General features: G+C 41.0%; 2 protein-coding genes across 5 annotated transcripts in view; both read right to left on the reverse strand.

Annotated features, from left to right (window-relative positions):
* LOC139380197 (cohesin subunit SA-2) overlaps positions 1–15,175 on the reverse strand; it is a 43,251-nt gene extending 28,076 nt beyond the window's left edge. For 2 of the 4 annotated variants that reach the window (XM_071122656.1, XM_071122654.1), the window contains exons 1-9: positions 15,115–15,175; positions 8,778–8,905; positions 6,187–6,274; positions 5,412–5,573; positions 5,065–5,161; positions 4,830–4,903; positions 1,333–1,404; positions 933–1,137; positions 76–227 (exon numbers count right to left, since the gene is read on the reverse strand). In XM_071122656.1, coding sequence (XP_070978757.1) covers positions 76–227; positions 933–1,137; positions 1,333–1,404; positions 4,830–4,903; positions 5,065–5,161; positions 5,412–5,573; positions 6,187–6,274; positions 8,778–8,821 — 894 coding nt within the window. In that variant the 5' untranslated portion in view covers positions 8,822–8,905; positions 15,115–15,175. Of the gene's footprint in view, positions 1–75; positions 228–932; positions 1,138–1,332; positions 1,405–4,829; positions 4,904–5,064; positions 5,162–5,411; positions 5,574–6,186; positions 6,275–8,777; positions 8,906–11,187; positions 11,267–12,121; positions 12,181–15,114 lie in introns of those variants that run through there. The other 2 variants (XM_071122657.1, XM_071122655.1) reach the window with 2 other exon arrangements.
* A 1,480-nt stretch (positions 15,176–16,655) lies between these two features.
* Positions 16,656–21,472, reverse strand: LOC139380208 (P2Y purinoceptor 8-like). Its single transcript, XM_071122692.1, has 3 exons — positions 21,425–21,472; positions 18,993–19,311; positions 16,656–18,832 (listed from the first exon to the last, which is right to left on the reverse strand). The coding sequence occupies exons 2-3, from the start codon at positions 19,283–19,285 to the stop codon at positions 18,073–18,075; spliced, it is 1,053 nt and encodes a 350-aa protein (XP_070978793.1). The 5' UTR covers positions 19,286–19,311; positions 21,425–21,472; the 3' UTR covers positions 16,656–18,072.
* Between the last annotated feature and the right edge of the window lie 1,259 nt (positions 21,473–22,731).

The raw sequence follows: 22,731 nt of genomic DNA on the forward strand, positions 1-22,731 counted from the left end.
TGAAGAAGTTACATGTAAAATGTGGTGTGACAGAACACACACACACACACAACCTGCACTGACACACACACTCACCTCTGTGGTCTTCCTGTGTATTCTCTCCAGTCTTGGTGAGTTGCGTCTTCCTGATGTCTTGGTTCTCTCCACCTCGCCCAGTCTCTGGCTGTTCTCTATACTCACACTCAGACTAAGGGCTACTCCAATCAGAGAGCTTAGCAACTTCATTGCTATGGGGGTCACAACAGGAGGAGGTCATACAGATTCAACATCCTGGTGGAGGTTGCTACAGCTGCAACTCCTTGCTCTATTGCACTATTGTTTTTAAATATGATTAAATACAATCAATATAAAACATACACATACAAACGACGACATCATACAAACAACAACTACATCACACCTGCCAAGACCCACATCTCCAGCTCCCGTACCACTTTTCGCCACATGGCCTCAAAATCTCTGTCGCCCACACTTTCAATTTTTAGATTGTAAAGCATTTGATCTTTCCATTGTGTGAACAACAGAGGATTGGAACATTTCCAGTTTAAAGATATATTTTTTTCTTTCTGATTAATGAGAAAAGTATTGTCCAACCCATTAGGTATCTCACTGCACTATGACCATCTTGAAATATGCAGACAGATTCAAGAGTACATTTACATTGTAATACTTCTGACACCCATCTTTCCAACTCCGCCCATAACTTTCGGACGTTATAACATTCCCAGAAGGCATGAATTATGGAGTCATTAGTAGTTTCACACTTCAGACGTCAACAATAAAGCCATTTGATATTTCACACACACACACACACAGACACACACACACCTTGGGCATCTTTAGAGGTGCTTTTCCATGCGTGTGTGACATCTGCCAGAGTGCAGGGGTGTGTGTGTGCGCGCGCAACCTGCCAGTGTATGTGTTTTTGTTACCTGCCAATGTGCAGGTGTGTCTGAAGGCTCGTACACGGGAGTCGGACAGCTCGGTGAGCAGAGAGATGAGTGTGTCCATGAGGTAGCTGTCAAAGATCACATTGTATTGACACTGGGTTACCAACACCGACACAAACTCACAGAACTCACCACGGAACCGGCGCCAGTACGGACCAGACATGGTGAGAGGATATTCCCCACTGTCCTACACAGACAGACGCAAACACACAGAGAGAGATGGAAAGAGACACAGAGAGAGCAAAACTAAGTGAGGGAATATTGGTAGCTATGAAAACATGAACTTGACTAAACTTGAAGTGCGGGACTTAACATGAAAATGGGGAACTAGATTCGTAAAGTGCTTTCATTTCTTAAATGTAAATTCGTATCTGAAACTGACCATGTCCATGGGCCACGTGACTGTGAGGATCCAGGGGAAGGCCAGGAATTTCTTATACTGCAGCCCCGAACCCTGACACACACACACAATTATTTCAGAGTTAATTTCAGAGAAATAATAATGTTGTTTCAAAATGGTATATATATATATATATACACATACCATAATCTTGAAGCACTGCTAGGGTTTACACAGTCAAATGAGACAAATTTTTGTTTAAATAAAAATAACTGTACAAATTAGGGATTGAATGTTATTCATACGGGTTAATTGGAGAAAAATCAGACCTCTCTGAAATGAAAATGGATGGCCCTCCCGTCAACAAAATATATTTCACCTTAAATGCTTGGAAGAAAAATAAATAATAATAATAATAATAATAATAATAATAATAATAAAATAAAAAAGACACTCCCCTATTCCAGAAAATAATAATTTAAAGAAAGTGGATAGCAGAGAACATGTCTACTAAGAAAATAACCCTCACTTCTTGCACAGACCAGAGCCTTACAGTAGCTTCCGAAAGTATTCATCCCCCTTGGCATTTTTCCTACTTTGTTGCCTTACAACCTGGAATTAAAATAGCTTTTTTGGGGGGTTAGTATCATTTAATTTACAACATACTACCACTTTGAAGATGAGCGAGCATAACTATTCACCCCCCCCAAAGTCAATACTTTGTAGAGCCACATTTTGCAGCAATTACAGCTGCAAGTCTCTTCGGGTATGTCTCTATAAGCTTGGCACATCTAGCCACTGGGATTTTTGCCCATTCTTCTAGGCAAAACCGCTCCAGCTCCTTCAAGTTGGATGGGTTCTGCTGGTGCACAGCAATCTTTAAGTCATACCACATATTCTCAATTGGATTGAAGTATGTGCTTTGACTAGGCCATTCCAAGACATTTAAACGTTTCCCCTTAAACCACTCGAGTGTTGCTTTAGCAGTATGCTTAGGGTCATTGTCCTGCTGGAAGGTGAACCTCTGTCCCAGTCTCAACTCTCTGGAAGACTGAAACAGGTTTCCCCTCAAGAATTTCCCTGTATTTAGCGGCATCCATTATTCCTTCAATTCTTACCAGTTTCCCAGTCCCTGCAGATGACAAACATCCCCACAGCATGATGCTGCCACCACCATGCTTCACTGTGGGGATGGTGTTCTCAGGTGATGAGAGGTGTTGGGTTTTCCTTGATGGCCTAAAAGCTCAATTTTAGTCTCATCTGAGTACCTTCTTCCATATGTTTGGGGAGTCTCCCACATGCCTTTTGGCGAACACCAAACTTGTTTGCTTATTTTTTTCTTCAAGCAATGGCTTTTTTCTGGTCACTCTTCTGTAAATCCATCTTTGTGGAGTGTACAGCTTAAAGTGGTCCTATGGACAGATACTCCAGTCTCCGCTGTGGAGCTTTGCAGCTCCTTCGAGGTTATCTTTGGTCTCTTTGTTGCCACTGATTAATTCCCTCCTTGCTTGGTCCATGAGTTTTGGTGGGCAGCCACTCTTGGCAGGTTTGTTGTGGTGCCATATTCTTTCTTTTTTTTAATAATGGATTTAATGGTTCTCTGTGTGATGTTCAAAGTTTCTGATATTTTTTTATAACCCAATCCTGAACTGTACTTCTCCACAACTTTGTCCCTGACCTGTTTGGAGAGATCATTGGTCTTCATGGTGCCGCTTGCTTGATGGTGTTGCAGACTCTGGGGTCTTTCAGAACAGAGATATATATATATATATATATCTCTATCTGTCTATCTGAGAGAGATCATGTGACAGATCATGTGACACAGATGGACTTTATTTAACTAAGTATGTGACTTCTGAAGGTAATTGGTTGCACCAGATCTTAGTTAGGGGCGAATACTTATTCACCCCTTTTTTTTTATATATATATATTATTTTTTTTAGTAATTTTTTTCATTTCACGTCACCAATTTGGACTATTTTGTGTATGTCCATTACATTAAATCCAAATAAAAATCCATTTAAATTACATGTTGTAATGCAACAAAATAGGAAAAACGCCAAGGGGGATGAATACTTTTGCAAGGCACTGTAGATATGCCGTTTTAGAAACTGTTCTTCGTCCTGTAAGCATTACATGGCAACTTAGGAATTTTGATAGCGCACAGGGCTACAGGTCAGAAGGTTGTGGGTTCACAGACCACCATGGGCAAGAGTAAAGGCGGAAAGATCTCCTTTAAAGTAAAAGCATTGCATGAATCTATCATCTATCCTATTTCTGCCAATGCCAAATCAGTGTGTCTTGTTTGCAATCTGAGCACGGTACTTTCAAAAGTTAGGCCTACCTTTCCACCCCCAAATGTATGCTTTAACTGCTGGCTACTCTTCTTCCGTGGCTTAACCCAACGAGGGAAGGTCACAAGTGTTTCCCTAAAAGCTGTCTGGGTTAAAACATCTTCTATTTTACATAAAGTGAATAGCTTTATCCTCGGAGTGTCAAAGAAACTAAACAATAATTAAAGCATCACGGACCAAAGCGCTGTTATAGATCACTTTATATAATCGGATCAGTTTAATTTTCTTCAAAATCTTAAGCTAACAAGGGTTAGGCCTGTGCTTTTTGCCGTTTCCTTTAATAAAAAGTAGGCCTATGGCATACCCACTCGTACCCCCCCCGAAATAGTCTTGGTTTTAACTTAACAGCCCGTGACATATAGGCTATTTAAAGAGCAGATGGTGGGTGGAGGAATTGACTGACATCTATGGATATAGCAGCCTATAGCCTAACTTTGTCTGTCAAACAGGTAGGCCTAACTCTTATTTCTTAAATAGGAATAAGAGGTAGGCCTCTTTTGACCAGCAAGAGCAGAGCAGGCCGGGGCTCAGGGTTAGAATATCCATTGCAGTGTATAAGGCAGGCTAGTTTTATATACACTATCCCAGCAGCTCTCTTGTAAATGCAACTTTGCTCTGTGCTTCTCTGAGCATGCACTTCATAGCCTATGGATAATTTGATTGAGACCATACTAAATAGCCTATAGGAGTAATATTAAGCGCCCAGTGGAAAATCAGAGATGAGGAGCGGCATCAGGCACACACCCGATAGGTAGCCTAATAAGCAACTAATTCTAAAACACTGAGAAACATGGCCCTCCCCTGGAGTCGATTAAAAAAAAAAATCTAAACCCTTCCCTTGACAGAACTTGAAAAGCATGACCATTTTCCTCCAGGTAACCATCCTGTAAATTTCAATCAGTCCCTTTCACAATATTTGTATATTTAAAAAAATAAATCAGTAATGAGATATTTATCATATGAACATTCCATTCCTGCTAAACATTGGATATATAAACAGCTAAACAATTATTATAAAGTATTATATACATTCTGAGAACAGTAATATTTTACACACAAAAAGGTACCCATAAGCATTTCAGATTTTTGTTGTTGAAAAATGGGTTGGTGTTGCATTTTGCAACAAAACTCTTCAAATACAGATGGTAGACAGAGAGGAGGACACAATGACTGACAAACCCACACCTCATCCAATTCCTCCACCATCTTCCTCATGACATCATCCTGCCTGCTTTGGAACATCTCAGCTGTCACCAAACCTGGAAAGGGTGACAAACACTACAGTATGTAACAACTTGTATTCAAATACCTCATACTCGAATTACATGACATTATTCCCTTATAGTTAACTTCTTCTAATCATGTATGCATTTGGTGGGTGTTGGGGAGGGTTGGGTGTTTTGTGTTTGTGTGCGCTTGCCTTTGCAACCAGAACACTGGATGAAGAAGCTAATGAGGTCCAGGAGGCCAGAGTCTCTGTCTGTGATGTACGCCTCAATCCAATCATCAACTACAGCCTGCAGGGAAGACAGACAGACAAACTCTCCCACTTTACATGTAGAAACAAAGGTGTCAGATACAAGACCAAGTCCTAAAGATCAATCCAATCATTGTTGGAGGGATTATTATGACAAAAAAAATAGATCTTCCCACTAGGCACAGACGTAAATTCAACATCTATTCCACATTGGTTCACTGTAATTTCATTAAAATGACATGGAAACATTGTTGATTCAACCAGTGTGTGCCCAGTGGGTTTATTCGTACCTGCATGGCACTCCTGCCCATGGTGACCACCTCGAACAATGTGACGGCCTCAATGTCCCCATGTTTGAGGTGTCTGTTCTGTGCCCGACCCAGACTGCCATTGGTTACCTTGGTGTGTCTGCGCTTGGCATTCTCAGAGCCCCGTGCCCTCCTCTTCCCTCTCTGAAGGGTTAAATACAGGGAGACCAACAACCAAACACAGACACCCAAACAGGAATATTTACAGACTGTTTCTGGAACATTCTTGGCTGAGTACCCAAAGTCTATATACAAAGTCTACATAGTAAATTCTTTACTAAACTATTTTTGATGTCCTTATCTGATTATCATGTTAACTGAACAAGACAGTATCCACCAGTGTTCCCCAATCAAAGCACAGCCCATCCTGGTAGTAGGCTGTAAAGTAGCCTGTGTAATATTTATCTGTGCCATTGTAGATCTTATCACAGGTGGCAGCTTAATTGGGAGGACGGGCTCATAATAATCCCTAGAACTGAATCAAACACATCAAAACACATGGTTTAGGTGTTTGATACCATTCCATTCACTCCATTCCAGCTATTATTATGAGCCTGTCCTTCGCTCACCAGCCTCCTGTGGATCCTATTATATGTAAATGACCAGCATTGAAATTCTACAATGTGTAAATGACCAGCATTGAAATTCTACAATGTGTAAATGAACAGCATTGGAATTCTACAATGTGTAAATGAACAGCATTGAAATTCTACATGACCAGAAGTGAGATTGGAATATGTCAATTATCAGCACCCACCAAACTCTTCTGTCTGTTCTCATTCCGGGCTCCGTCCACTGTGTGATTGACAGCTCCAGAGGAGTTTGCGTCCACAGCCAAGTTCTCACTGGGAAATCACAGATGATAATGATGGACAACTACCACACAGGGCATTATTAAGAAAATGATTAACCTAGGCCTGTATTTAATCAATTGTAGATAGTGGATTTTCTGCATAGAGAAGGCCGGCATTATGGGCAGGCCTTAAGGCGTCCGCATGCTTCCCATCCGAAAACAGTTTGTGCATCATTATGATTACATTTTGTGACGTTATTTCAACAAAAAAAAATTGTCTTTGGTAAGGGTTTTTCCCGGCTGTTCGTGAGCACATTTGTTTCGAGGCAAGCCGAAGTCGGTAACCGAAGTCTATGTCCCTCCGTTGGTGATTGGTACCAAAGTAGGGATTCTTCAATTAAGTGTTTGTTGTCATTCAACAAGAGACGACTCGTTTTCATCTTAAATTTTTCCACTTGGTAAATATTGCACAAAACATATTAGTAAGCTGTAAAATTGCACAATCTCCTCTGCAAAAACATCAACAGGAATGACACATTTCTTGAGTTATTTTAGATGAATTCTGACTACGGCATCTCATGATGGACAAATAGTACTATTACCGCTTTTTTCACCGAAGGTCTTTTAAGGGAGTATGCGAGCACACGTTCGGTTTGCCTAGTCAGCCGAACCGAAGCAGGCTGATGCCTTTAGGCTAGGGTTACATGAAGCAACTTTCACACAATTTATGTTGCAGGTGACATCATCTCAAGCAACTTTGCTGTTACATGAAGCAACTCAAACACAATTAAAATGGCATGCAACAGCCAATCAAATTAAAGCTGCTTGTTCGAAGATTCTAAACTCACCCCATGCCATCTGCTGCATTACATTGTGGTTTCACAAATTATTTGTTTATCCAACTGTTTGGTTATTGTAACAGCATGTATATACAAGAAATGCAGCCTGTACAATTTAGCTAGCTAGCAAATAGGGCATTGCAAACACCAATGCAGCTAGCTACTGTAGCAATGAGCAAACCAAGCTAGCAACAAACTAGCTATGTTAGCTAGCACAGTTCATGTTGAAACTGGTCAGGGAGAGGTTTGGGTTCACCATGTACAATAATCTGTTGTGCTAGTCTCCGTTCTCTCAACCCTGATAGTGGGTTGTGCTTCGTAACACTGACAGCTGTGTTGACATGACAACTCGAGCTCCCGATTGGCACAGCATCTCAGTGCATCACTACAAACCCTGGTTTGGTTCCAGGCTGTATCACAACCGGCCGTGATTGGGAGTCCCATAGGGCGGCGCACAATTGGCCCAGCGTCGTCCGGGTTAGGGTTTGGCCGGGGTAGGCAGTCATTGTAAATAAGAATTTGTTCTTAACGGACTTGCTTAGTTAAATAAAGGTTAAATAAAAAAATAAAAAACTGGGTCAGAATTTCAAACCTTTGATAAAGCAGTGTTAAGGGAATTTTTATCAATGATGACTAATTATGTATACATTTCAATCAGGACTGACTAATCAGAATACTATTATGTTACTGTATATGTATGAATTTTATTTTTAATCCTAGTACTGAATATAATGTGTGTAAATATAATCAAGAATTAGAACAATGACTGTCTGTACGATGGTAGAAATGAAAGTACTTATAGCCAGTCTGGCTAGAAGGCTTATCTACACAAGCATGACCTTGGCTCGGTCATATATTATCTTAAATAGGGAGAGACATGTGAGAACCATACAGTCATTGTACTACAGCGGAGATGACATGGGCTAGTACTGAAACTAATGACGTCATTTTTAGTTTATAACCTGTGGTAAAATGTGTAATGGGCAGTACTCTCGTGAATAAAGGCTGCTGTTTGACTTTAAATCTGGGCTCTGTCCATTTTTATACTAATAAGGGTCATACATATCCTTATGAATTGACAGAGTGTTTGATTTTAATTGGGTATTAAAACAGAGGAATTTAATTCCTGCAACAAGCAGCCAAGCGAGTGAAACAGCATCCCTCTTTCCCATTTATCTGATGTTGTCTGGCCAGTATGGCATGTCCCATCATCGCATGATCGTTCAGAGAAGTCTTCCAGTGCACGCAATCTAACAATTTCTATATCAAGTGTCAACTCCAGTGGGGCACCAGTAATTTTTTACTCTGGTAGTTTAGGGGTTGCTTGGTTGTAATCTATGGTGTATATACGGGGGCTTCAGCACCACCAAGTCCCTCTCTGGAGCCGCCCATCGTCAACTACCCAACTATTCCATCTACTGCTGCGCAACTGAGTGCACATCTGGAAAGGTACTAGGCATATCTATAACTGACTGAATCCCAACATAAGATATATTACTGCTACGGCAACAGCATTAGCCTGAGTGCAAGTCTGTTTCTGCTTTAGACAATTTGTTGTTGTCTTATTTGCTAAGACAAAACATTTGCATTGTTTATAACAGAAACAGTCAGGCACCCTGGCTACCATCTTTCCATAATCGGCTTAATTAAGAGGTTTCAGAGAGTGGAAAGTTGAAACACCATCTATGAAATAGTGTTAAGAAGAACGTTTCTTACTTCTGTACTGAGGACCTGGAGGTGACTGTAGGTTCTGCTATCATCTCTTCACATCATCCCACAGGAGCCGGTGTGCGTTTCAGTGTAGAGCTATGAGTATAGATGTGTCCAGTGATGTTTCAGAGTTGCTGTTGAAAAGGGAGACATGCAGATACTGCATCACAATAAATCCTCAGATGCACAAGATCTGTACAACTACACCATAGACTTGCAGTGCATTCGGTATATACAAATTAAAAATACCGGCAAGAGCATGTCCATGCTGTCAGGCAATTGCTCTTAAAAAAGGGGCAATGCCTTATTTAGGGAAGCAAATAATAGCATATCATTAACCAGATATAATAGCTGTAGTTGAATAGAGAGGGAGGCCTATAGGGTCATTGAGATGTACAAGCACTGCCTGAAAAAGACGGTCGAAATGTGTAGCATTCATTTGTTTTCTGTGGACTTTCAATTGGAAGTGTACTCACGGTGGAAATTAGATTAGCCCTGTTGTAGCAGGATTAGATTAGATTAGCCCCCCTATCCACATCAAAGGGACAGCAGCGGAGAAAGTGGAATGTTTAAAGTTCCTCGGCATACGCATCAACGACAAACTGAAATGTTTCACCACACTGTCTGTGTGGGTGGACAAGGCGCAGTAGCGCCTATTCAACCTCAGGAGGAAGAAGAAATTTGGCTTGTCACCCAAAACCCTGACTAACTTTTACATATCCACAAGCGAGAGCATCCTGTCGGGATGTATCACAGCCTGGTACGGAAACTTCTCCGCCCTCAACCGCAAGGCTCTCCAGAGAGTGGTGCAGTCTGTACAACGTATCACCAGGGGCAAACTACCTGCCCTCCATGACACCTATAGCACCCAATGTCACAGGAAGGCAAAAACGATAACAAAAGACAACAACCACCTGAGCCACTGCCTGTTCACACCGCTACCATCCAGAAGGTGAGGTCAGTACAGGTGCATCAAAACTGGGACCAAGAGACTGAAGTACAGCTTCTATCTCAAGGCCATCAGACTGCTAAACAGCAATCACTAACTCAGAGAGGCTGCTGCCAACATGGAGACCCAATCACTGGCCACTTTAACAAATGGATCACCAGTCACTTTAAACAATGCCACTTACATTACTCATCTCATATGTACAGTTGAAAGTCGGAAGTTTACATACACTTAGGTTGGAGTCATTAAAACTCGTTTTTCTACCACGCCACAAATTTCTTGTTAACAACCTATAGTTTTGACAAGTCGGTTAGGACCTCTACTTTGTGCATGACAAGTAATTTTTCCAACAATTGTTTAGACAGATGATTTCACTGTATCACAATTCCAGTGGGTCAGACATTTACATACACTAAGTTGACTGCCTTTATTAAACAGCTTGGAAAATTCCAGAAAATTATCTGATGGCTTTAGAAGCATCTGATGGGCTAATTTACATCATTTGAGTCAATTGGAGGTGTACTCGTAGATGCATTTTAAGGCCTACCTTAAAACTCAGTGCCTCTTTGCTTGACATCATGGGAAAATTAAAAGAAATCAGCCAAGACCTGAGAAAAAAAAATGTGTAGACCTCCACAAGTCTGGTTCATCCTTGGGAGAAATTTCCAAAATGCCTGAAGGTACCACGTTCATCTGTACAAACAATAGTACGCAAGTATAAACACCATGGGACCACGCAGCTGTCATACCGCTCAGGAAGGAAACGCGTTCTGTCTCCTAGAGATAAACGTACTTTGGTGAGAAAAGTGCAAAGCAATCTCAGAACAACAGCAAAGGACCTTGTGAAGATGCTGGAGGAAACAGGTACAAAAGTATCTATATCCACAGTAAAACGAGTCCTATATCGACATAACCTGAAAGGCCGCTCAGCAAGGAAGAAGCCACTGCTCCAAAAACATCATAAAAAAGCCAGACTGCGGTTTGCAACTGCACATGGGGACAAAGATCATACTTTTTGGAGAAATGTCCTCTGGTCCGATGAAACAAAAATAGAACTGTTTGGCCATAAGGACCATCGTTATGTTTGGAGGAAAAGGGGGAGGCTTGCAAGCCGAAGAACACCATCCCAACCGTGACGCACGCAGGTGGCAGCATTATGTTGTGGGGGTGCTTTGCTGCAGGAGGGATTGGTGCACTTCACAAAATAGATGGCATCATGTGGAGGAAAATTAGGTGGATATATTGAAGCAACATCTCAAGACATCAGGCAGGAAGTTAAAGCTTGGTCGCAAATGGGTCTTCCAAATGGACAATGACCCCAAGCATACTTCCAATGTTGTGGCAAAATGGCTTAAGGACAACAAAGTCAACGTATTGGAGTGGCCATTACAAAGCCCTGACCTCAATCATATTGAGAATTTGTGTGCAGAACTGAAAAAGTGTGTGCGAGCAAGGAGGCCTACAAACCTGAATCAGTTACACAGCTCTGTCAGGATGAATGGGCCAAAATCACCCAACTTATTGTGGGAAGCTTGTGGAAGGCTACCTGAAACGTTTGACCCAAGTTAAACAATTTAAAGACAATGCTACCAAATACTAATTGAGTGTATGTAAACTTCTGACCCCCTGGGAATGTGATTAAAGAAATAAATGCTGAAATAAATCATTCTCTCTACTATTATTCTGACATTTCACAATCTTAAAATAAAGTGGTGATCCTAACAGACCTAAAACAGGGAATTTTTTCTCTGATTAAAATGTCAGCAATTGTTAAACTAATTTTAAATGTATTTGACAAGGTGTACGTAAACCTCCGACTTCAACTGTATGTACTGTACTTTATACCATCTATTGCACCTTGCCTATCCATATATTTATATGTACATATTCTCATTCACCCCTTTTAGATTTGTGTGCATTAGGTAGTTGTTGTGGAACTGTTAGATTCCATGTTAGATATTACTGCACTATTGGGAACCAGAAGCACAAGCATTTCTCTACACTCACATTAACATCTGCTAACCATGTGTATGTGACAAATACAATTTGATTTGAGATGGACATGGTAAAGTACAGAAAAACTTGAGATAATATAAAATAGAGTCACAAATGTGTGTTTTTCTACCAGATACAGCTGACTCCTGAAAAATGGCTTGGGGCTGCCTTGAATGTGTGCACTAAACAAGACTGTGCAGATGTCTGGAGTAAGAGCAATGATGGTGTTTGTTATTTGACTGATTGTGAACTAGACATGCACTTAAAATTAGTTTGCACTTAACCCATTTAAAATCAGTTTCAACTGTATCTGCAACACCCTTATCATAGTGCTCTACTGAACAATCCCTTTGTGTGTATTCTACACCTTGCTGGCTGTCACATATTTAAATAGGATAATTAGTACCTATGCTGTCATCTCCCAGGAGTCCCAGGCGTGTGTGTACCTGGGTGAAAAGACAACGCCTGTTGTCAGAAGAAGAAACAAATAAGCTGTTGGAGTTGCGAATGATATGAATTTAAACCAAAGGTGTAAATGTAAAGAATGGAGAATGAATGTAAATTCTAATACAATCGCCTGTATCGTGAGTTTTCAGCGGCAGTGTAGCATCACTCAAGTGGGTGCTACACAGTAGAGTATCGACATATGGCTAAACAATGCACTTTTTAGTGTACGTTCTCGAGTGGCGTTTTGGAAAACACAAGTTACATCTTCGGTCGTTGTAGGAAAGATGCATGTTAAAACACTCGTAAGCCCACCAAACCGGCTGCGTGCGCCATCGTGCATAAATGTTTTGTCTCCCTACACCAAACGCTATCACGGCACGCAGGTTAAAATATCAAAAACTCTGAACCAATGACATTCATTTGGGGACAGGTCGAAAAGCATTAAACATGTATGGCAATTTAGCTAGTTAGCTAGCTAATTTGTGTTATTTAGCTAGCTTGCTGTTGCTAGATAATTGGTCCTGGGATATAAACATTGAGTTGTTATTTTACCTGAAATGCACAAGGTCCTCTACTCTGACAATTAATCCACACATAAAACAGCCAACCGAATCGTTTCAAGTCATCTCTCCTCCTTCCCGGCTTTTTCATCTTTGAACTTATATGGTGATCGGCATCTATACTTTCATAGTATTACCACTACGACCGGCAAAACAGTTCGTCTTTCAATCACCCACGTGGGTATAACCAATGAGGAGATGGCACATGTGTACCTGCTTCTATAAACCAATGAGGAAATGGGAGATGCAGGACTTTCAGCACGATCTGTCAGAAATAGAAAGGAGTTCTATTTTAGCCCTTGTCAGCGAAGATGCTCGTGTGCAGTGTGGGTGCAATAATTGAATAACATGGATTTCTAAATTTATGTTGCGACCCAAGCGACGTGTCTGGTCTGGTCAGCATGTAATATAAATTCCATCGCTATCGGGAAACCGGGCGTGGAACAGAATAACTATCATATCATCTGAAATGGTCATCATTACAAAATGTTGATTATACTAGGCCCATAGTGAATTAAGTCATGCACCATTAATATAAATACATCTACTTCCAAGCAAGTATTTAAGCAATAAGACACAAGATGCAATGCTGTATCATGAATAAGGTCATGGGGCGTTGTTCGGCCCGACATGATATCGAAGCATGAATACAAATTGATCTGAGAATTACTATTGTATTACCGCCACAGGATATAGCCTTCCTGATCAAAATATGAGCAACATGCCCACCCCAACTAGTCATTGGCTATCTGCTAGAAGGATCCCACCTGATCTTCCCTCTTCCCGGATGCCTTCCATTTTTGAAGATATTTATTTTCATTGTTAGAATGTCCAATGGAGTATCTGGTCAATTTATTGGAAAATCTGTGGTCCCCTTTACAACTGTGTTCACTACTTACCACAGCCACAAAGTCATAAACACCGCCTATTTCTGCTTTATAACCTAATCACACTGCTAACTGCATGCCTAATCCTAACCTTAAATTATGACCAAGCACATTTTTGACATGAATTTTTACGATATCCCCAACGTTGACTTTGTGGCAAGAAGTGATAACACGTATTGTACACGGAATTCTGAGTGCTTCTCGAAGCGTTCATTCAAACTGCGTGCTTTATGATCACTGGCAGATAGATAGCCAATAATTCCGTGTACAATACGTGTTATCTATCTGCCAGTGATCATAAAGCACGCAGTTTGAATGAACGCTTCGAGAAGCACTCAGAATTCCGTGTACAATACGTGTTATCTATCTGCCAGTGATTATAAAGCACGCCGTTTGAATGAACGCTTCGAGAAGCACTCAGAATTCCGTATTATCACTTCTTACTACAGCCACAAAGTCAACGTGGGCAATATCGTAAAAATGAATGAGACAAAAATGTGCTTCCTGGTCTTAATTTAAGGGTAGGATTAGGCATGACATTAGCAATGTGGTTAGGTTAAAGCAGAAATAGGCGGTGTTTATGACTTTGTGGCTGTGGTAACTAGTGAACACAGTTGTAAAGGGGACCACAGATTTTCCATTAAATTGGCCATTCTAACAATGAAAATAAATATCTTCAAAAATGGAAGGCAGCTGGGAAAAGGGAAGATCAGGTGGGATCCTTCTAGCCAATGAGAGGGCACAACGGTTTCCATTAGTTACCAAAAACAAAGTCAATAATTGACTATTCTTTTTGGTCTTAATTTAACGTTAAAGTTAGGCATACGGTTAGCAGTGTGGTGAAGTTTAGGTTAAAAATCACAATGTAAGAAGATAGAAATAGGCTGGGGTAAGAGTGACGACTAGGCTATAAAGTGTTTTTTCTCAGTTGCCGGATGTAACGTGTCCTACTTATATCAGTACATTCGTAACAACCTCGCCGTTAAAACGCTTCTATTAGATTAAATAAACCACACCTAGCAAATAAGCCATTACATATTTTGTTAACCAAATTCGACACACTCATTGACCTCGATACAAAAATTCCTCGCTTGGTAAGCGAAAAAAATACAAAACGCCACCTGCTGGAGAAGACAGATTGTGCCCATTTATCCCTCTCTCTTCGCCTTTTCCTCTCTGCTGTGACTGCTTCCTCCAGCCTTTCGGTTCCCATCCCCCATGTTTCACTAGTTCATTCCGATACGAATGTCATGGGCTGGCTACTTGTACAGTAAATGTCTTTTGACGGTGTGGCATGATATTTGAATAGTGTAGTAGGCCTACCTAACGTTTCTCATCTCGTTTCTATCTCGATGTTTTGATAAGAACAAGCTCAAACAACAACATCGATCTCACATAGGGCTGAACAGCTGACTGAAATACTGACTATTGCAAGAAAACATGAGTATAACACGTTCCGTAATAAAAGTCTGAAAACATATCCAGATAAAATGTAATTTTCTTACCAGAAGCATGAGAATTCCAAATAGCAGCTGTCAATAAGCAGTGCCAGGTCCCTGATGTGACAGCGCCATCCAGCGGAATTATATCAACAGAAAGCAGGAGGAGGGACATAGACCTGACCTATCCTAGAAAAAGACTACAAGTCAAACTTTTGCAGTGTTCCTTTGTAATTTAATTGATATATAGTGTCAGGTGGAAATGTTTATTGTATAATGACTGGTGGTAAACATTTGGATGTCTAAAGCTTAATGATCAATTACAAAACATATTTGACATTTTCATATGGGTGTCAAAGGCAACCATAGAATAATACCATTTTCAAAACTGCTACAGATCCATTTTAATTTTAAGTTGAACATAGTATAGGGCTTCATTTGATGTCTAGCACGTCCTATGGAAACCCTCTTCATCATTTTTTCCCCATGTTTCTTTGGTAATATTATTTTATATATTTTTTTCTATTTCCAAAATATGGAACTGTAGCAGTCGTAATGTAAGGAAATCAGCTTAAGCCAAGTGCTCAAGGTGTAGACTTTATTTACAGGTCTTTCATGGTGATCCAACAGCGAAGGCGCAATGTAATAGAACATATCAAGCAAATCAATGCATATAAATCAGACATGGTTATTCATATTGTAACACATCTTGATACAAACATTCAGAACTCTGTCAAGACTCAATATATGCAAAAAAATATTCTGATCAACCACATGGTGGGTCTATAACAGGCACCTATTAATATCTCTTGATCTGTTTGACTCTGAGTTATGGAATTTGGCACACATTCTCAGGGATGTGAGTCTAGCTAACCTGTAGAGCAGGGGTATTCAACTCTTACACTATGAGGTCCGGAGCCTGCTGGTTTTCTGTTCTTCCTGATAATGAATTTTACCCACCTGGTGTCCCAGATATATATCAGTCCTTTTTTAGAGGGGAACAATGAAAAAATGCAGTGGAACTGGCTTCAAGCTTTGGAGTTGAGTATGGGGGCTGTGGAGTATTCTTGTGTTTGGCCTCATGGTGGTGCTGTTGGAAGAAGGAAAGCTGCTGAGCAACAGTTTTCTCTAGAATCTTTGAAAGAAAAGGGAGGTTTGAGACGGGCCTATAATTTTTCTAATCATCTGGATCAATTGTTTTCTAGATATTGTTGTTTAGATTTTTAATATATACACTGGCAACAGCCAAAATAGATAACCTCTAAATCAGGCTCAACCTGTAGCATCTGAACAGACACAGGTTTTCAAGACCCCTCATCTGCTGTTTCTTCGCTCGCTGACCGCGTGGTGTGTTTTCGGGACCACCCACCTGTGGGTGTCTGACTGCCGACATTTTCAACCATTTCTACATGTAGAATCGGTTTGTGCTAGGTTTGCAAATTACTACTGGAACTCTGTTTAGAAGTACTAAGTACTCTCGGCCGGCAAAGGCTACCCGTGTCCATGCCAAGAAACCAAAAGGAATCTGAATCACAGGACCTCAAACCGATACATATGCACTTGCAAAGGCAATTCCCATATCCATCATTACATTGGTGAATGCATCTAAATAAGACAATCTCAACATTTTATCACAGTTCCTAAATTCAACACTTTTCATAGTACTGAACCCAATCGTAGCACACAGGCCATAAAGTTATCTTTCTATGCACGCTCAGATGTTTATATTTTTACATTTTACTCATTTAGCAGACACTTTTATCCAGAGCGACTTACAGTTAGTGCATTCATCTTAAGGTAGCTAGGTTAGAAATGTTTACATTTACATTTTAGTAATTTAGCAGACACTCATATCCAGAGCGACTTACACTACATGTATCTTAAGATAGCTAGATGGGACGACCATATATCACAGTCAAAGTAAAAAGGAAATTCCTCAATAAGAAGTTAATCAGCTAAGTCAGTGCTAGTAGGAAAAGACAAGTGCAATTATTATAATTTTTAAAATATATTTACTTATTGAGTGTTCCAATGTTCCACATTGGGAAAATAACATCAAAATCTCAGAGAATGAGAATGGTAAATTAATATTTATTTCATGAATGAATAGAATTTCGTGATTTAAACACCCTAACATTCTAGATGACGGAGATTAACATTAAATTCATTACTGGTGATATAATTAGTGGGGAATGGATAAACATTTATGCTGCAGGTACAAAGGTACCCACTGGGCAGAGAAATCAATTCATTGTCTATTCCACATTGCTTCAATGTAATTTCGTTGAAATGACCCCAGTAGGTAGGTTTAATAATTCACACAATGAAACAATGAATCCGCCCGAATTGGCAGGAGGCAGAGATCACATTTGCGGTAAAAGGAGCCTGGCTTTCACTTAGCCACACACATCTCATTGATATCTTTATGCAAGTTTGCAACAGTCCTTCACAAAATAAATTACCCTATTTTACTAACTTTTTGAAGCACCATCTAGCCTGGTTTGTTACTGGGTCTATATACAGCACACAAAAACATTCCTGTGAAATTATCTGAACAGGGGATATTACAAAATGACATCTCTCTCAGTTTTTGTTGTTGTAATTTTTACCCCCTTTTCTCCCCAATTTGTAGTTAGAGTCTAGTCCCATCGCTGCAACGCCCATGCGGACTCGGGAAAGACGAAGGTCAAGACCCATTCGTCCTCTGAAACACGACCCTGCAAAGCCACATTGTTTCTTGACACACTGCTCGCTTAACCCGGAAGCCAGCTGCACCAATCTGTCAGAGGAACGTGCATGCGCCTGGCCCACCACAAGGAGTCGCTAGAGTGTAATGGAACAAAGACATCCCGGCCGGCCAAACCCTCCCCCTAACCTGGACGACACTTGGCCAATTGTGCGCCGCCTCATGTGTCTCCCGGTCACGGCTGGCTGCGACAGAACCCGAGTCTGTAATGACGCCTCTAACACTGCAATGCAGTGCCTTGGACCGCTGCACCACTCTGGAGGCCCTCTCTCTGTTTTTTAACAGTGTTGTTTAACAGACACTCTCCCGTTCTCTCTACCCTGTCCCTCAGACACATACTGGGCGGAGTACAGGCTCTCTCTGTGCAGGTCTGTCTTCCCTGTGTCCAGACTGCTCGGTGTTCTCAGCCTTAGCATCTGCCTCAACTTCTTCCGGAACTCCCTAGAGGCAAAGTAGTAGATGAAGGGGTCCAGGCAGCTGTTGAAGCAACTGAGGGAGAGAGTCAGCTTGTAGGCCATGTAGAGGGAGTCCCCGTAGAAGAGCCTCCGGATGGTGTGAGCCAGGAGGAGGATGTTGTTGGGAGTGAAGCAGAGCGTAAAGACCGTTAGGACGGTGACGGCGAGACCAATAGCCTTATCCTTCTGTTTGGTCTTGGAGTCTCGGGCCAGCTTGCGGATGATGCTGATGTAGCAGAAAACAGTGATGCAGAACGGGATGAGGAAGAGGATGACAAACAGTGCAAGGAGGAAGGCAGCCCAGGCCACCATGGATGGAAGCATGTCCCTCTTCAGAACGTCGAAGCAGGTGGTAATCCTGAGTTCTGGAACGTGGAACGTCAGGTCGGTTATAGTGAGTGGGTACAGGACCAATAGGACGACTGTCCACATGGCGAAGCAGACAATCACAGCGAATGACTTCCTTTCCCTGGTCTCACAGAAGAGCATGGGCCGGCAGATGCCCAGGTAGCGGTCTCCACTGATGGCGGTCATAGTTAGAATTGAGCAGTACATGTTGGCAAAGAACACCAGGGTCAAGAGCCTGTGGAAGATCAGAATATAATGAATCATTATTAATCCGTGATGAAAGAAAGTTGTTGGCTCTTGTCCAGGGCTTGTAAAAGGCACATCTACCTCAATGGGACTGATCAGGATAAATAAATGATAGTCAAAAGAATAAAACAAGAATAAAACAAGAATACCTGCACATGCCCGGGCCCAGGCTCCAATTATACCCTTGCATCTGATACATGATCTGGAAGGGCAGGACGAGGCCCAAGGTCAGGTCAGTCAGGGTCAGGTTGATCATGAAGATGATGGAGGGAGTTTTGGGAGAAGTATGGAAGAGGAGGAGCCACATGGAGAGGCTGTTTCCTACCAGGTTGATGATGGTGACCACAATGTAGACAATGGAGATTGCTGTACTGGCTGTCACGTTCTGGAACAGGGACAAGGTGGTGTTGTCCAGTTTGGTGCTGTTGGAACTCCATGCCATGGTAACAATGACTTCACACAGATAACCTATGATCAGGCAGACATTTAGATTCATGTAAAAAGATCCTGTCTGGGATCTGAAAACCGTTTTAAAACAAGATTTGGCAGACTATAGTGCCAATGAATTAAAACCTGTTAAATTCTGAGTGTTTGTTTTGGACAAGGTACCAGGTCCGGCGAGTTTGGTAGTTACTTTTTGTTTTACAACATTAATTTATAACGCTAGCGAGCCAGGCTAGGTATGATACCACAGATGAAAGGGGAATAATACAGTAACTAGCTAAATACATCAAGCTAAAGTGTAATGTGATGTAGCTTGTCACAACTCAAATCATACTGCTAGCAATGCAGTATGATTTGACCATAAAGACCATAAATAATACGCTATGGTCATATTCATAGAGTAGGAAATGTAGGTCAAGTCATCAGAAGTGCAAGCATTTAGTATGCATGGAAATGGTACACCCTGGTGGTGATTGTAAAGCAATGCATTTCCTTCTCCGTCCACATCACCTTGTATGAGTCCTCCACATGTGCCGTTGATCTAGCTCATCGTTTACAATAGGAAAAGTGAATGGGAAAATACGTTTGAAGTTTCCTCACCTGCCTGTGTCATATTTTAATTAGTTCTACTCCATAACTTGAAAGCCCTGGTTGCTAAGGTCGTTTTAAGATGTCAGGTTTGAAAATCCATTTAGCCATTTGGCACAGTGACTCACTAACCAAAATCCCAAATGGTTTCAAGTGGCCAAGAGACGTCATGTGATCACCTACTGCCATCTAGTGGACGAACTGGGAATCAGACAGGGGTTATATTTACTGTAAATCAATAGATAGATAGAGATTTCAGCTTCCTCCTATGTATATCATTCCTGTAAGAAGAAAACACATTGCACAAGCCCTGTGCATTTAAAATGGCTGCGTTCCTATGAGAATATGTGCATGTTTAGAGCGTCATCATTAGGTCAAAGATCAGAATCTTTGTTTTATCCTTTTGGAACAGTAATTGGTGACATATTTTATTTCAAACCTAGAATTTGAAATCTGTTATTCCCCAACAAAAAAATCCCCCCGACAAAAAACTAAAACTGTACATTTCAAGGGTTGTAGCTCAGGCTCTGTAGTAGTCACATTGTTTCCCTTATCAGAATCCCACAGTTCTTACCATTCTAACAGTATTAAGCATGTGTAGGACTTATAGTTTTGAAACCGAAATGTACCTTTAGAAAATGCCACCAGTGGGCGTCAGAGTTTGAGGTTAAATGACTGCATACAGTTTATGCTTCTTCTTTGAAGTGCATTGTTATTTAGACTTCTTTCTGAACTGAAAGCCAATATTAGGATATCCCTCGTCAAGTTGAAATATCATCAAGCCTAGAACAGCCTCCAGGCTTCTGTATCATAATAGTAAATACTGAATGACAAAAAGTATTACATGGGGCAATAATTATAATGATCTAGTAATACTAGTCCTGTGCAAATATGAACTAGACCATGTGTTATAGATGTTGTAATAAAAAATATTGTCTATTAAATCTATAATTTTGCACTGAGTGTGATATTTGGCAATTGTTGTGGTGACAATTGATATGCTTTTTGACTCTGGAGTGAACCTCTACCACACTACCATACCTTCACCCACACATTGTGAGGGGGTAAATAACCACACACCAAATGTGACTGTTTCGGAGGCTTCTTGTGTCACATTAGACGAGCCAAAACCTCTCATGTGTTTCCTCTGCTGGCTCTTTCTATATACTATAAAACACATTTCCAGTGCAGTACGAAATGTGAAATTCCAAAAGTGTACGATATTCCAACAGTGCATTGGCTCTTGCACAATGAATTCCCCTCCATGTGCAAGTGAAGCGGTGCTCTAACCTTATACAAACTACATAACCAAAGCACAAGCTTTGCCAAAAGTAAATAGCACAGGTGCCCACCTGAATGAGTGCCTTGATTCTATACTTAAAATGTATAATAGAATATATCTGAATATTATCCCTATTGTCTGAGACAATGTTATCCCTAATTGTAACAAAGAGCAATTATACATTTTAGGCTGACATTTTAACATTAACAGTCCAAATTGAAGTATCTCTGTATGAAATGTAAAGCAAAGAGACCGATCAGTACTTACCTCTGACAATACACAGGCTTGAGTCAGAGAGGGGCGGTTGGGGCTGGATGCATTGGTACTTTAACGGGTCAGGAAACTGGTTGTGAGTGCACGTTCCTGTAAAAAAGGGGAAGTGCGTCATGCTTCATATCTAACTCTTTTGCCATCATATGCAGGCAACACTAATAAACAGATAGCACATGTTATTAGTAATATGTGCACTGTTTGTGTTTGGTGTTTAGTTTTCATTTATTAGGTAAGTTGATTGTGGACACATTCTCATTTACAACAACGACCAGGGGAAAAAATGCTGGTGACAAAAAAAATGTGTCATTTGGCAGCACAAATATGTCTTATTATACAGGTAAATGCAGGTAAAGACTGCCCCAAATTGTAGTTACAGTGCATTCGGAAAGTATTCAGACCTCTCGACTTTTTCCACATTTTGTTTATCTTACAACCTTATTCTAAAATGGATTGAATTGTTCATTTTTTCTACATCAATCTACACACAAGACCACATAATGAAAAAACAAACACATTTTTTTTAAATCCCACATTTATTACAAATAAAAACCAGAAATATTAAATTTACATAAGTATTCAGACCCTTTACTCAGTACTTTGTTGAAGCACCTTTAGCAGCGATTACAGCAGAATCTTCTTGGGTATGACACTACAAGCTTCGCACACCTGTATTTGGGGAGTTTCTCCCATTCTTCTCTGCAGATCCTCTCAAGCTCGGTCAGGTTGGATGAGGAGCGTCGCTGCATGGCTATTTTCAGGTCTCTCCAGAGATGTTAGATTGGGTTCAAATCCGGGCTCTGGCTGGACCACTCAAGGACATTCAGAGACTTGTCCTAAGCCACTCCTGCATTGTCTTGGCTGTTTGCTTAGGGTCATTGTCCTGTTGGAAGATTAACCTTCACACCAGTCTGAGGTCCTGAGAGCTCTGTAGCAGGTTTTCCTCAAGGATCTCTCTGGACTTTGCTCCGTTTATATTTTCCCTCGATCCTGACTAGTCTCCCAGTCCCTGTCACTGAATAATATTCCCATAGCATGATTCTGCCATCACCATGGTTCACAATAGGGATGGTGCAAGGTTTCCTCCAGATGTTAAGCTTGGCATTCAGGCCAAAGAGTTCAATCTTGGTTTCATCAGACCAAAGAATCTTGTTTCTCATGGTCTGAGTCTTTAGGTGCCTTTTGGCAAACTCTAAGCCGGCTGTCATCTGCCTTTTACTGAGGAGTGGCTTCCATCTGGCCACTCTGCAATATAGGCCTGATTGCTGGAGTGCTGCATATATGGTTGTCCTTCTGGAAGGTTC

Source organism: Oncorhynchus clarkii, chromosome 22, assembly GCF_045791955.1.
Source record: "Oncorhynchus clarkii lewisi isolate Uvic-CL-2024 chromosome 22, UVic_Ocla_1.0, whole genome shotgun sequence".
Lineage (NCBI taxonomy): Eukaryota > Metazoa > Chordata > Actinopteri > Salmoniformes > Salmonidae > Oncorhynchus > Oncorhynchus clarkii.

Coding starts and splice junctions, on each gene's coding strand:
- LOC139380208 (XM_071122692.1), bottom strand. CDS start 19,285: ATGGCATGGAGTTCCAACAGCACCAAACTGGACAACACCACCTTGTCC. Junction 18,833..18,992: donor CTGGGCCCGGGCATGTGCAG/GTATTCTTGTTT, acceptor GATCTTCCACAG/GCTCTTGACCCTGGTGTTCT.